General features: G+C 34.8%; 1 protein-coding gene across 5 annotated transcripts in view; it reads right to left on the bottom strand.

Annotated features, from left to right (window-relative positions):
• Positions 1-14,083: 14,083 nt before the first annotated feature.
• The window catches only part of LOC131671095 (armadillo repeat-containing protein 8-like), a 70,166-nt gene continuing 68,624 nt past the window's right edge, over positions 14,084-15,625 (bottom strand). For all 5 annotated transcript variants that reach the window (XM_058947317.1, XM_058947636.1, XM_058947474.1 and 2 more), the window contains one exon: positions 14,084-14,246. In XM_058947317.1, the coding sequence (XP_058803300.1) occupies positions 14,210-14,246 (37 nt within the window). In that variant the 3' untranslated portion in view covers positions 14,084-14,209. The remainder of the gene's footprint in view (positions 14,247-15,625) is intronic.

Genomic DNA, 15,625 nt, shown 5'->3' with positions numbered 1-15,625 from the left:
TCTTTTTGAGCACGCAAAAGACTGGTGCGCAGTGTGCGCTAGTTGATTTTTCAATAATCCCTCTTTCTAATAATTCCTGCATTTGTTTTTACTGATCTGCGGGGGGTGCCTAAACTGTCGGAGTCTGATTGGTACTTCGGAGGTAGTATAGATCTCGTGCTCGATAATACTCGTGGCTCCGAGCTTGTCACTCTAACAAAAAATCTGTCGCTGTAATTTTCAACGATTTCTTCAACCTTTGTCCGCTGATCTTGTTTGATATGGTCCAATTTAATCAATTGAAGTAACTGTTTGACTCTTTCGTCACGATTATTAATTTCTGGGTTAACAAGTAGTACTGAGCGATGCGCTCTAGGTACTTTTCCTCGAATAATCGAGCGGGCTGTTAATAATGCATTTAATGCATTACTAACTACATTTGGTTTTTGTAAGTTACTTTGTGATTTAAGAATTGGATCGAGGTATCTATTTATTATTTTGAGCAAGTATACGTGATCGCTATTAATTTCAAGTTCTTTATTATTTAAACAACTAATAATACTGTTAGTTAATTCTTGTATTAGCGGATAATCTGACTCTGATTTTTTAATCATTTCTGATGCTTTGTTTAAAGCGTAGAGTAAATCGAATTTTTTTTGAGTTGTCGGAAAGGTCGTTAACAGACAAGTTGTACAGATTGTCGGACTCTGATTTTTTTGTGTTTCTCGGATTTTGTTTTCAGACAGCTGATGTATATACTCTTTAGGAGTCAGTGTGTCATTCTGTTTTATGGCATCGTGACCATTTTTTTACATGGATTTCGTAAATAGGCGCGTTCGTCCTCCAAGTTTTGACCGCTAGGTCCGTCAGTTTCCCGCTAGGGCCGTCGACCGAATACGGCGAGTTATCGCCAGGCTGTGCCTACCTTTCGTTTGTGAGAGGTATCTTGCTGCGCGCCTGGTTAATTTTTTTTTTGCTACGGGAATAGCTCCAATGTAACAGGATTTATTTTCGGAGAGAATTGGGAAAAACAAGTGGTTAATTTTTAAGAGATTCCTGTCGTAATCAACATGCGCTCTGAACTTTCTTAATGACTCGCTTCCTATTACACCGTCTTCTAATATAGGAAAATTTTCCGGCACTAGGTGAAAATCTAGTACAAAGTTATAAAAGGTTAATGAAACCTTTCCTAGTATCGCGATACTTTCTTGCGAGATCCCTCGTAATTCGTATCTGTTTATAGTATCTATGTGGACTCCGTCTGGTTTGCTCGAAATTTTTAGTAGCGAGACTGCTGCCCCGGTATCTACGATGAAGCTGAGTTTTGTTTTGTTGTATTTATTTCAAGCTATATTGTGGGTTAAGACTGACTGTTAAGATGTAAAAGGATGATTTTTTGTACATGCGAAGTTTGAGACGCTATACTTACAGGGGTTCCCGGGTAGCGCCATATGTCTGGGAACCCTTGTCTTTTTCCGCTTGTTGCAACTTTTGATTTTTAGGTTTTCGTTTTTTGCAATCACTTTTCCAGTGACCCGCTTCCTTACAGTAGATGTAAATCGAGGGATTTGCTTGTTGCGATTTTTCTTGCGAATTTAAATTAGCTGGTACGCTTATTTTCACTTGATTTTGGGCGGCTTATTGTGGCTGTTGGTTAGAGCGGGGACTGGTACTATTGTTAACTGCCGCGCGAGGCTCCGCCCACGGGTGTTGTTTGGGCTGCTGCTGTTGCTGTTGCATAGTTGCCTGAGTTCAATTTTGATTCTGCGGTATTCGATACCAACAGTCTTTAGCTGTGTATTTTAGCTTATTTATTGCAAATTTGGCAGTGCTACTATCCTTCGCTTACATAAATCGAACCAGTTCCACTTTAGGCTGCGATAGCGCTTTTACTGTTTCGGTTATTTCTTCAGGTTCCTATACGTTGAATTCTCATTCAATTTCTATTACTTTAATTGTGGCTAATTCTAAATTTTCAGCTTCCCCTATACACACCTTGATGACCCAATATAAACCGCGGATGAAGAATTTTACTTGATCTTTTTCAAGATGGTTTTTAAATCCGGCATGGTTTCGATTTTCCCTTACCGCTGCTTCAAAAAGTGCGTCAGCCACTGTTTTTACTCTATTTCAAAATGTGACTACATTTTCACCCCGCTTTTGCTTTAAGGTCGTTAATTCGCCTGTTAATTGATTACATGTTTTTGCTGATCCGAATAGCAAGTCTAAAAATTTAATGATTTGTTCTACATTATCAAACGTTTTTCGTTGTACGCCTTTGAATGCCTCACCGTTTAGTTTGATTTTAATTAACTTTGCGATATCATTTTCATTAACTGTTGGGACTATGCTGCGTGCCTCCCAACAACCGTCGATAAATAAGTGTAATGGTATATTGAATCCATCGAATTTTCGTAAAAAATTAACAGTATCTTTTAAGCTAAAATTTTTTATTGGTGATACTACGTTTTGTGTGGAATTTATTAGTTCTGTTCTGAAAGTTCCCGGCGTATAATACGTGTTAAATGGGCTACTTGAAAAATTAATTTATAGCAAAATGTCGTGTTGGAGTGATCAACTTTTTCCGATTTATTATGAGTCATCTTTGGTGATTTGAAAGCGGATGGTATATCAGTTATAGACACGTTTGTAGTGGGCGCGTTGTACGTGTCTGAATTTTCAGTTGCCGTTTCGTAAGCCGTTTGGTTTTCAATGAGTTCAAGTACAAGAATCTCAGTTTTATCTAATTTTAATTTTTCGAAGTATATATCCGTAATAGCGTTAAGGAGAAATGCTGGATTTTAATTTTTGCTAGTCATTTCAATGAGGATGTCGAATATTAGGTCATCTTTGCATAGAAAGTCCAATGGGTTTGTATCAATGTTGTCTTATAAATTATATTTCAATCTTTGTAATTCCTCGACTCGGTAATTTGATTTGTTTCGGCGGGTGGATGTTTTTGATGCAGGAATACAAGACGTTCTGTAAACGAAGGGCCCCTGTTTGCCGCAAAGTTTGATTCTATTTCGCTAATTTTTTTAGTTAGTATTTTGAGTGTAATTAGTTTTCGCTCGTAGGGTGTTTCGACTAATATTATTTTTATTCTGCGATAAGATCCTAATTACCAAGAATGAGGCGCCCCCAATCGTTATGTCTAGACGAGATGGCGTTATGGCTAGACATGATGATGTTTAAAATACTGTCGTGTAGGTAAAGGTTGAATCTTAGTCAAGAGGTAAGCAGAGATTGGTTAAAGGGATAACGCCTTTTCGGTTTGAGCGTGTAGGTAGATAATTAAGTTTCTTACCTTGCGTGGACCAGACTCAAAAAAGATTTTATGAAAGAGTCCCAGGTGTTTGCACTTGATTAAGATTTATTGTTTGAAAAGACAAGTTTATAATGCTTCGCATGCTTACTACTGTCTGCCTTGAGGATCCTGATCTAATCTTTTTATACCATAGGCTGACGTGCCCCTTCTCTTTCTTTTTGCTAAATTAATACGGGGTGCGTAATATTCGCGGAATTGATATGGAGAACGTGCTTAGCGTAATCCATCTCGCTAGATAGATTTACAAATCTTCCCGTGAAGGTCGACAATTGGCATGATAGGAAGTTAAATTACCGATGCATGATCAGTTACCATAACCCGTCACGTGCGTTCTTTTTAGTATCGACGTGGCAGTGCAAACGAACTTCTATTAGGAACCTCGTTAATTCAAAACTACTTATTAGCTTTTATTCCACGTTACAGAAAAATAAGGAAAGGCGTGATCAGAGGAGTACCACTAAATGTCTATTTCTGAAGAGAGAATCAATGAAGCAATCATATCTCCAGCCGATGTAATTGAGGTTAGAAGAAAATCAAAGAGAAACAAGAATTCTACAAGTGAAGAGGATAAATGGCTAAAAAGTGGTACAGTTGTTTTGATTTTCTCAGGTCAAATCATAGTGAAAGAGATCTATTTATTCTTTGTTAAAACCCCTGTCGAACCTTTCGCATAAAGACCAATACAATGTTTTAATTGTTTCAAATTCAAAGACATAGCAAAGTCATGTAAAAGAAAGAAACGCTACATAATGTGCGGTTTTGAGGCACATGATGATGTCGGTGACGGCGAATATCCGAGAATTACATCAGCTTGCGCTAACTGCAACGGTGCGCACAAAAGCATTGATTCTAATTGCCCATTTTATCAAAAATTTTTCAAGATTAATGTGATTATGACACACGATAATATTTCATACTCAAAGGTTACAAATATTATATTTACAGAGAATAGGGCACCCTCCAGATTCAAGGAACATTTCCCTGATATAGAGCAGCAACAAAAATTGAGCTATGCTAACGTGACCAGTCAAGCAAATGAATCTAACAGTAGAATATTTGATGATAATGTTGGAAGCACTTCATTGAAGTCGGATCTTTTAAAATTCGAATTTGAAATTAAATCATCCTCATCTGTAGACGTGCTAAATATTCTCTGCCGTTATTATTCCTTCTACATTTAATTATCCATTAATTAAATTGTTTTCTGAATCTTTCGAACCTGATGTGTATTCGTCTGATACCTGCATTTTGTCATCATAACTGTAGCTTAAATCTGCCGTTTCATCCAAGTCGTCATGGCTGTTGTCTCTTGCAATAATTTCTTTGAAAATGGCACACATTTTTAAAGTATGAAACAGGAACGAAATCAATGAAAATTATGTTCACGATAAGTTTAATATGACAATATACTAATGCAACAATTACAATTGTACGACGTAACAAGAAAAATAAATTACACAGGCCGACTGCTAAAAAACCCAGATACGTGACTAGGTGTACCCGAAGGCTTTTGATGCGCTTAATCCAAATACGGCATCAGAATTCATCCATCACCGTTGGTTCTCGAGATATCCTAACCTAAAAGTACCAAAAATACTGTTTTTTTTTGAAGTTACGTTAAACCTTGAATAAATTTTCTTTCCAAAACCGAATATAAAACTTTAAAGTGTAACTTTTACTCTTTAATATCCTCTTTCCAGACCTCGAAAATCTTTTTTTTTCACTGAAATATCGTTATTTGAAGTTTTGTATTTTAGCGATTGTGAGAATGACTTTAATTGCCAGGAATTCTTACTCAATTTTTTTTTAAGATAAAAAACTGAACTTGAATGCAAGTGATCCATATATATTCCACTGGCAGTAACACTGGACCCTTTATTCAAAACCCGATTTCCTTCACCCACGAGCCTAGTAATTTGCACGGCAATAACCCTGAATTCATATAACCCACTTTCCTCTATCCACAAGCTCTATAACCTGCATGTCTATAACCCCGCACCCCTACAGCCTAATTTTCTTAATCCACAGATCCTCTAACCTGTACGGCAATAACCCTTGACCCTCAATTTTCTCGAAATTACTAAAATACAAAACTTCAAACAACGATATCTCGGTAATAAAAAAGATTTTCCAAATCTAGAAAAAGTATTTAAAATGATAAAAGTTATACTTTAAAGTGTTATTTCCGGTTTTAGAAAAAAAATTTATTCAACGTAACCTCAAAATTAGCGAAAAACAGTATTTTTTGCTTTTTTAGGTTAGGATATCTCGAGAATCAGAGGTGATGGACGAATTATGACGCTAGATTTAGATTCAGCGCATCAAAAGCCTTCGGATATATCTAGTCACGTATCTGGATTTTTCCCAATTTGAAATGTTGTTGGCCTGTGTTATCAGAAACTAAATGACGTACCGTCTAAAACAAAATTTTGTTTTTCATCATTACTAAGCAAAAAATTATGCGAGCGTTATACAGTACACTATCACTTTTACCAGTCACATATTTGCGGCCATAGCCAATACTGATAACATCCGCTGAGCACGTATTTGCGTCCATACTCTATACTGATACATCTGCTAAGCGCCTATTTATGTTCACAGCCTATTATCGTTTTCACCAGACACATATATGCACCCATAGCACTCAAAGGGTTAAATAATACATAGAGCCCCACCATCAGTAGAGCGCTAAAGCACACAGCGTGGACAGTTTTGGGATTGAGTAAACAAATAGTTATACATAGTTGTATTCTTTGTGTGTGTGTGTGTGTGTGTGTGTGTGTGTGTGTGTGTGTGTGTGTGTGTGTGTGTGTGTGTGTGTGTGTGTGTGTGTGTGTGTGTGTGTGTGTGTGTGTGTGTGTGTGCGTGCGCGTGTGTATATACAGATCAGTACACCGGGATTTTATAACTGACTCAAACTGATATTTTTGAATTTTTTTTTAATTTATTGGTTTAAAAATACAAAGTTCATGGATTATTCCACGTACATTTGTAATTGCCTAAAGAGGTAAACAACTTATCTGTACATAGGCTAGATACGTAAAAAAACTTACATACTACGTCCAACAAACTATATTAGAATTATACATGGAATACATATATTTCAATTTTTAATAGTTTTATAATATTCTTCTTTACTAATCAGGTATTATCTCGCTTACTTATATTCAATAGTATTGCACTGCTGTTATAAGCAAACTTACATTATAAATCTATATATCAATTATTATATATAATTAATAGTCGACAAATAAACAAAGAAAAAAAAGAAATAAGGCGGTTCTTCTTCTTTTTATCTTCAAATTAAATTAGTCCCACATGTGTAAGGTTTGGTTGATTTAAACTGAATAGTCAAATAATACCGTAAACATGGTTCAGGAAGATATGACGAGTTATGGGATTCGCTCGTTGTTAAAAAGACGCTTGCTTAACGACAAAGTGTCACATAGTATATTGTCAATTGTTTTTTAAATGTGAGTAGTGATGAAGTCACTGTAAAACGTGAAAACAATAATATTGTAACTAATTGATTTCGAAAAATCACCTATCATCTATCGTCGCAGAAAACAGCAATTCTTTATAATCTAGTCGATAGAGCCATTGAACTTTCATATACCAATATCATAATGACAATTTAAAAATTGTAAAAATAGTATGTAAGTTTTGTTTATGTATTCAGCTTATGTACAGGTAACTTATTTACCTGTTTAAGCAATTAAAAATGTATATGGAACAATCCATAAACTTTGTATTTTTTGAATCAGTAAATTCAAATAAATTATTAATTGATAGTGGTTAGTCACCAAATTTATTGATAAACATATTCAAAGTAAATTGAATATTATTAACAATATGAACAATAATAAATAGTATCATTCAAATCAACAATAACATCAATATAAAAAAAAACAATATTATTATTAGGTATCAAAGATTTTAATTTTAAACTGAAATCTATATTGTGAAGACATAAATACAAAGTTATTGAAAATCCATTAATTAATTCAATGAGTTCATAAAATTGAATAAAGACAATGTTAACAAACTAGACAAGAATGGTGTTGTGTAACGAGCAGGCTCGTTAAGGGGTAGATGAGCGAGATTCGAAATAGCGCACCATGCGCAAAAGACCTGCGCAGCAAGAAAGAGAGAGAGAGATAGCTACGACACGCGGGCTCGAGAGAGTACACGTGAGACCGGCAAGCGGACAAGGCACGCTCGAAGTCCTTTTGTTTTCTCGGTGTGTGGAAAAATTGAATACAGGAGAATCGGTCCTGTGCGGTGACCAACGAAAACGGTGCGAAACGAATATTGTCAGTGCACGGAGAGAACAACTACGAGCGAGGATCAACGGGGGCCGATTCAAGATCACCGTACGACCCGAGGGCCTCGATACGTCGCCCACCACCCATAAGGACAGGTCGACAGAACACTCACCCTCGGCGACTCTGGGCGACGTCGATCGAGTATTTAGGTTCGAAACCCAAGGCGTAGGTGTCTGCAGCAGCATTCGCCCGCGTAAGTTTCTTCCGTTGTAACAATATTGCATGCGAGAGTTCCGGGAAGCGAGCGTATATAAACTGCGTCGGCTGCGTGCCATTCGTAATCTTATTGTCTGTCTCTCTCTCTCTCACGCGTACATATAATTAGGCTGTGCGCTGCGAATCTCTCGGTCAATATGGAATGTGCGCTAACGTGTAAATAAGTAACGAATAAAATCCGCTGTAAATATACTGAGTAAGTCGGCGAATTCATTCGATAGCACCGAATCTTCTCTACGTTCCCTTCTCCCTCGCGACGTTTTCTAAGAACCTACAACCACCGCTCTTTCTTATTGTTCCGTGCTTTCGCGCTCGTTTTCAGGCTGCGCGTCCAGCCAAAAGAGGAAAACGGCGGTGACATAGATATTTTGTTAACGGACGGCGATTTACTTCCGAAGAAATCAACAACCGTTACAGTTGTTTACAAAATAGATTATAGTGATTGTAATGTTTTACATCGGTCAAACAGTGATAACTTTGCGTGAAAGGCTACAAAAACACAAATGAAATATAAAAAATAATACTAAGTGTTTCTTCGCGAAACATGCTTTAATCAATAACAACAATATTAATTTTTGCAATATTTTGCAATAAATTTTAGAAATAAATGACTTATCAAAAATGATGTCCATATGTAAAACTAACAATAGTATGAATAGAAAAAGTTGTTACAAAAATAGGAAAAATACAGTATGTAATACTACAGTTCATAAAGCTGAATCTACCATTCGTTATAACTTGCGGTTATCTCAAAGAAGACACTAATAGGTGAACATATACTCGTATGCGTAAATTGTTGGCTATTTTATACGAAAACTGAACGTTAATTACCTCTCACTAGCCAGCATGCATGATGGCCAGGTTTTTTATTAACTGGCATGTGTTGATCTGTTTTTTCCCCTCTTTGTATATATTTATTATATTTCGTTTCCCTCATTTTTTAAATCATGTAAATACCCATTTTTCTAGCCACTACTTTCATTGTTCGTCTTAATAACGAGAGTTTTTCAATTATGGAAGATATTTCATACTAGTTGTTACTTGTGGACATGTAATGGCTTTGCAATTTACAAACACGATGTTCAGTGTTAGAATCATTGGATTGGACATTGATTATTACCGAACGACCTGTCTTTGGCAGTGCGATATAAATTTATTTAATTTATAAAGTTAGATAAATATTGTCATTATAAGAATTGTTAAAACGATTGCTATTGTTCTTCAAATTTGTTGACTTATTTCATATGTAAGACATTTTTCAGATTTAATAAATCTTTTGAAACTATATATATTCATAATTTTGTGAACAGCTGGAAATAGCAAAATTTGGATTCTGTTATTTTTTCTGTACTTTCACTCTCTTTTTAAATTTATCAAATGCATTAAAATTGAAACCTCCAAGATGCATAAAATATGAGCTATATAATTATTGGTACATTTGATTTTTATTTTATTAAATACATATAAATTAATTTATAATTTCAGTCTACGTTTGATACTCAAGGAAGATGGATGTGTTGTTTGGGCTCTGTTCTCTTGGAAGCTAATCTACTAATCCAATCAACTAAACAGTTTGTAAATCAAGTGAAGTGTTCTTAGCTCAAGCCTCATAATAAAGGGTCTTATTTAAAATAAAAGTCCAAAAATGGCCACACAATCAGGGGATGATACGTCTGTCCCAACAACATACAGCAATGAAAAGTGGAAACGTGCAAATTACAAAAGGCTGTGTACTAGCTCAGGATATCAAACTCCTAGTAAAAAACAAGCGCTAGTAACGGAATACTGGCTAACTCAATCTGTTAATAGATTTGCCGTATTATAACAAGATGACAACGAAACTCAAAGCCATGAACCAAAACAGTAAAATTCAAGGAAGCAAGTCATACAAAACAAAGCACCTCTGTTATTTGTTTATTACGCCCAGAATATACGCCTACTGAAAAATGTTCTAAACACAGTAGCCAAAAACAGTTACACTTTGAAAGTGCTTATAACAATAGTTTATAACAAAGTAGAAATCCAATCGACAACGTCTGAAAAATACCTACCGATCGTAAACGTACTAAAAGAGAAAAACACTGTATTCTATACGTATCAGCGCAAAGAGGATAAAAGTTTCAAAGTCATCTTGCGAAATATTCATCCATCAGTCAACATTGAAAGTTGTGACGGTAAACGTCTTATTAGCGCTAACAGCCCAACCATGTGGCTGCCGGTGAGGGCAGCACCTGCCGGTTAGGGCGAAATATAATGAGGGAATTCGGCACGAGACGAGACGGAACGCGCGCGTATGAAAACGAGCCAGTGGAAGATTAGAACCCGCACACTCAGCTGCTGCTAAGAAAGATCGGAGTTTTTCTTGAGTTTTCTGAGAGTGCTAAGAGGATTAGCTATCGACACCGCCTGAGAGAGTCAACTGATAAGGACCGAGAGGAGCTGTGCCATCGCCTGACGGAGCTGAGTGCGTGCTAGTGTGCGTGAGTGAGCAGTTTCGCCATCGAGGGCGAAACTGAAAACGCGAGATACCTCGCAACAAAGACTGACTTTTCCGCAACTAGGGTGCGAACGTTTTTACTCTCGTGCTACCGTACAACTGCTAATAAGGTAAGCTGGCTAGCTTAATTCCGCGATTACTATAATTGTTATTAACTAATCTCGCGTAATCAATAAGAATCGTGCATGTAATAACTCGGCGAACAAAGAGCGGCGAGCGATCCGACACTGCATGTTATTGTCGCGCGCGCGTCTTGTAAACATAAACACGCGGGCCAAATACAGTCCAGAATTAAGAGGCAATAAATAATCTCGCTCGTGATACTGATCGTAATTCTGATGTAGTTATTTCTCACTGGTAAATAGTTGGTTGACTGACACCCATTCCCTCCTGCTCCGATTTTTAAATTTGAACGTGTAGATAATCCCGTGCGCTCTTCGATGCGATCGCGTGCATAATTAAATAAACGGATAGCTAACCCGTTACAAAATATAAAAAAAGCTATAGAAGAATACGGATATATGATAATAAGTATTCCTAAAATGTTACACCATGTCACAATACTTCCGATCCCAAAAAGAGACATCCCTCAATGTAAAAATTGCTAAGAATTCGGACACACTAAAAACTACTGCTATAAAAGAGCAGTATGTATAAAATATTCACAAAACCAAAAAACTAAGGAAAGTCCAATTTAAGAAAAAATTAAAGAAATAACATATGCAAATTGTAAAAGTAACCATACCGTAAGCTATAAAGGATGTCTATTTCGTAAGAAGTTGCAACAAAAATTATTTCGGAGATTAAGAGTAAAATCAGTCACTCCAAACAACAACCAAGTTCAGCCTAATTTAAATACAAATGTAAACACAGCATAAATACAAGTAAACATATATAGACCAAACACATCATATGCCCAAGCAACGGCTATTCAAAACGAACAGAGTATGACAGAAGAATCAAAACAAACAACCAACCAGAAATAGTTAAACACATAATAGAAGCAAGTACAAACAAACTCGAACATATGATGGAAAAACTAATGCAAAGATGGGACACTATGTTAAATTTGCTAACGGTATTAGTCAACAAAAAAGCATAGTGAATACCGTGAATACATTGTAAATAAGTATTTGTAATGCAAATGAAATAATGCAGAGACTCATAGAATTGAAAGCATTTTGAATTTATAAAAATATTAACATCATGTAATTATCAAAAAATCACTTTACGAATATAAACTACCTACATATTCTAAATTATACTGTTCATAATATAAAACATACACTTAATAAAGCTCATGGAGGAACAGCAATTATAATTCAAACGGAAATTAATCACTTTGTTCACGTACACTCAAGTGAAATTTACCTATAAGCACTCTCTAGAGTCATCATAAATGATAACAACCGCTCTCTAACATCAGCTGTTTATTATTCTCCTAATAAAACAATAACAAAAGAAAACTGGACAGTCTTCTTTAAGATGTTAGGAAATCACTTTATAGCTGGTGGCGACTATCCGTAATCTAAATTTTTGGCAAAGTATCCGTGGTGGGGATCCAGATCATCAACTCCAACTTATAGAGGCAGAGTACTTTATGATATTATACAAAAAAATAACTGTTTTCCAATATCCACTAATGAACCATCATACTAGCCAACTGACAAAAATAAGTTACCGGACTTGATTGACTTTGCAACATGTAAAAGGAAAAACCTTTTATGTAAAAGGTAAAAATAGAAAAAATTTTGAAAAATCTTCATGTTTAGATTTAATATCTAATCAATCGCCAGTATTAATTATTCTACATTCACAAGTACTCAAAAATATAAACAACATCACAATAAATGACTGGAAAAAATACGCTCTCTTCATTGAGGAACGTATAACATACAATATTCCACTACAATCAGTTACTGATATTGAAAACAGTATTAAAAATCTAAATTCATTCCTAACTGAAGCCATTTATAAGCATTCTACTACTGTAAATAGTAAAAAAGTTTAGCAAATCATACCTAAAAATATTACTGAAAAACTAAAAGAAAAGAGATCACTCGGAAAATGATATCAAGTAATAAGATCGACTCAAGATAAAAAGAAATTAAACAAAGCAACTAAAGTTTTAAAGAAAATGTACGAAGAAAAAAACATATAAATGCAAAAAAGCCTAAGAATGCTCAGTCCAACAGAAATAACTGATTACTCGCTATGGAAAGTTACTAAACGTTTTGAGAGACCAACCTCAGTTATACCACCTATCAAGAAAAACTACGGTAATTGACCCAGATCACACGAGAAAAAACAGAAATATTCGCAAATCGTTTCTTCAAGCCTCATCAAAGAATAATCACTGTACTAGATGAAGAAACCCTAATAGAAAACCCTGATAGTTAAGAAGATTCACCAATAAAGACAGTGAATTTAAAGGAAGTATTACAAATAATTAATAATATTAATTACAAGAAAACTCCCGGTTGTGACAAAATTATAGGAAAAATGATCAGAAAGCTACCTCCAATAGCAACAAGATATAAAACAATAATATTAACTCAATGTTTCCACCTTTGCTATTTTCCCTCTCAATGGAAAGTAGCAAAGATTATATTAATAACTAACCTCGGTAAAGAAACTGCACTTCCGTAACCTCATATAGACTAATCAATCTTTTACCGATACTTGCAAAAGTCTACGAAAAATTAATCCTAACCAGAATTAACCTAATTATTGTCAATAAAAAACTTATTCCAGACCACCGGTTTGGTTTTAGGCCACACATCCAAAAAGTGAGGAAAAACGCTATCAAAACTAAGGTGCTACTTCATACACGCTGGAATGTGATAGGGTAGTTGATCAAAATCAAGGCCATATAAGGAGCATGACGTCACAGGCATGGAATATTTATTATTTACAATGCAAAACCAATAATTGCAAGCTTTTCAAATAAACAAAAGCACTTATTTAATCAACTTCAATGAGCTAATCTCGAATTTCAAATCATTATGATCATTTATTACGTACTAGTTAACTTAATTTAATTTAAGTTAACTAGTTGCACTGTTTACATGGAAATAAAGACTCAGCCATTTCCTGAAATCGGTTTTCATTATTCAGTGGTTAACCTTGCTATTATCCTTTCCTAAATTATAGTCTAAGAGCTCAACTCATAAGACCTTTCCTCTTATGAGAAAAAAGCAGCCTTAAACTATCTTCTTTTCTAATTATATTATTACAGTCTAAAAATTTGGCTAAGTATTTGTTACGGCTCTGTATAGCATTTCTCAGATAGATGCAACGATGCTTGGCAGCATTTCAAACGTCGATGTAGCGAACCGTGTAAATTCATACTAGGTTCGCTGTTCGATGATTGACTTCACTTACTATTCTTGAAATACAGACAACTATTATTTTTATCATTTCAAGTATCTAGTATTGTTTGTCAACTTCTTGCTTGCTCTCGGAAACATAATTTGCAAATATATTTTAGAGTTCGAACTTAATAAATTATAACGTAGTAAAGTCGAAATGTTACAGTACTATTGTTTACTCGATCACAACGAAAATTATTTATGTATATATGAGCGTAAAAATGGTGTAAAACTCAGAGCATATTTTAAATCAACATAACATTGAAATATATATAAGGTATTACTAAAAGAGCATGTAATGATAGTATATTTGGAAATCTATAATTAGTTTGGTTTATAAATGTTATATTGTTTATTAAATGAATAATAAAAATGATCACATAAATAAATTTATTTTAAAATTCTTAAATGAGTTTTCTATATTATAAGAAATGTTGAGTTTTCTAAAATCTTAAAAGTTATTATCTACGAAAATCTTATTCTTGCGTCAATTTTAAGCATCAAAAAACTGTGCTAAAGCAGTTTTCACCCTGAAAATAGAATACAAATTATTAAAATCTTTATAAAATACATCCTTATATAATGCATTGATATGATATAGTACGTTTTGTGGAATGAAAATAAATGAGCTAATATATAGTAATGAGCTAATATATAGCTAATATATACTATGTTTTAAAAAAACTCGTATTCTCCTGCTGGAATTAAAAATACTGAATTATATTAAAAATAATACCAATGAAAGTTGTTATGGTCTCTGAGAGACGCATGTTATGTTGATATTTCGTGATCATTTTAAGGCCATTTCAAGGTCAACTTTGTTTTCTTCAAATTGAAATCTTTATTTTTAGCCCCGAATGCGGAAGGAGAGGAAAATTCTACGATCAGGTGAAGTAACATAGTCGACGTTCGATTCCTACGGTTGGGTTCGAAATCTTTATATTTAAATAATTGGGGAAGTTGCAACATGATAATTTTCAAGGGCGATAAAGTAAAAGTAAGATATTCATTGAAATTAAAAGTAAAATTAAATTCATTGAAATTAAAAGTATGATATTCATTGAAATTAAAAGTATGATATTCATTGAAATTAAAAGTATGATATTCATTGATATTCATTGATATTTTTGCGGTTTCCAATTTTTATTATTAGATTTTTTATTACCTTAATTTCTAAATTATGTCGTGAGAAATGGATTAGGATTTATAAATGTGAAGTTTAACCCATTGTAACGGCGGCTCGACATAAAAAGGGACCAGGAAAAAACAGGCCACACACTTAGCTCATAAATTAGGATTATAAATCGCATACAGCTGAGAAAAGAAGATTTTCTTCGTGAACGACAGTTTTCGTCTCGCGCATCTGACAATTTTCGGATGTTTGGAAGTGTACCATAATAATCAGAGTGAGTATACGAGGTCTGTCCGGAAAGTATCGGGTCTACGTTTATATTTTCGCGCCATAGTATTCGAGCGACCTCTACTGGACAGAAAAGTCAACAGTAAAGCCTCACGAATCTATTGATTACTTATTGACACCTGCCGGACGTATAGTTCATGCGCAGCGTGTCTTTGTTTACAGTGCCTTTTTCACGTTCGTCGGATTTTGATATTGTCAAAAATGACTGAAAAACAAGATCAACGAATTTGCATCAAATTTTGCTTTCAACTCAGAAAAACGAGTTCAGAAACTATTGAAATGATGCAAAAGGCCTTCGGAAGCGAGTGTATGAGCAAAACACGAATAAAAGAGTGGTATAAACGGTTCAAGGATGGCCGCACTTCTGTCGATAATGATTCTCGTTCCGTCCGACAAAAACCTTCGATGACAAAAACCGCAGATAATATTGAGCGGGTGCGACTTGCAATCGAACAAGATCGTCGTATGACTGTACGAGAACTAGAAGAA

This window comes from Phymastichus coffea, unplaced genomic scaffold (genome assembly GCF_024137745.1).
Source record: "Phymastichus coffea isolate CEN01 unplaced genomic scaffold, Cenicafe_Pcof_1.1 PCOF00001, whole genome shotgun sequence".
In the NCBI taxonomy this organism is placed as follows: Eukaryota; Metazoa; Arthropoda; class Insecta; order Hymenoptera; family Eulophidae; genus Phymastichus; species Phymastichus coffea.
The sequence above is the reverse complement of the archived record's forward strand: the minus strand, read 5'-3'. Positions and strand labels throughout refer to the sequence as shown.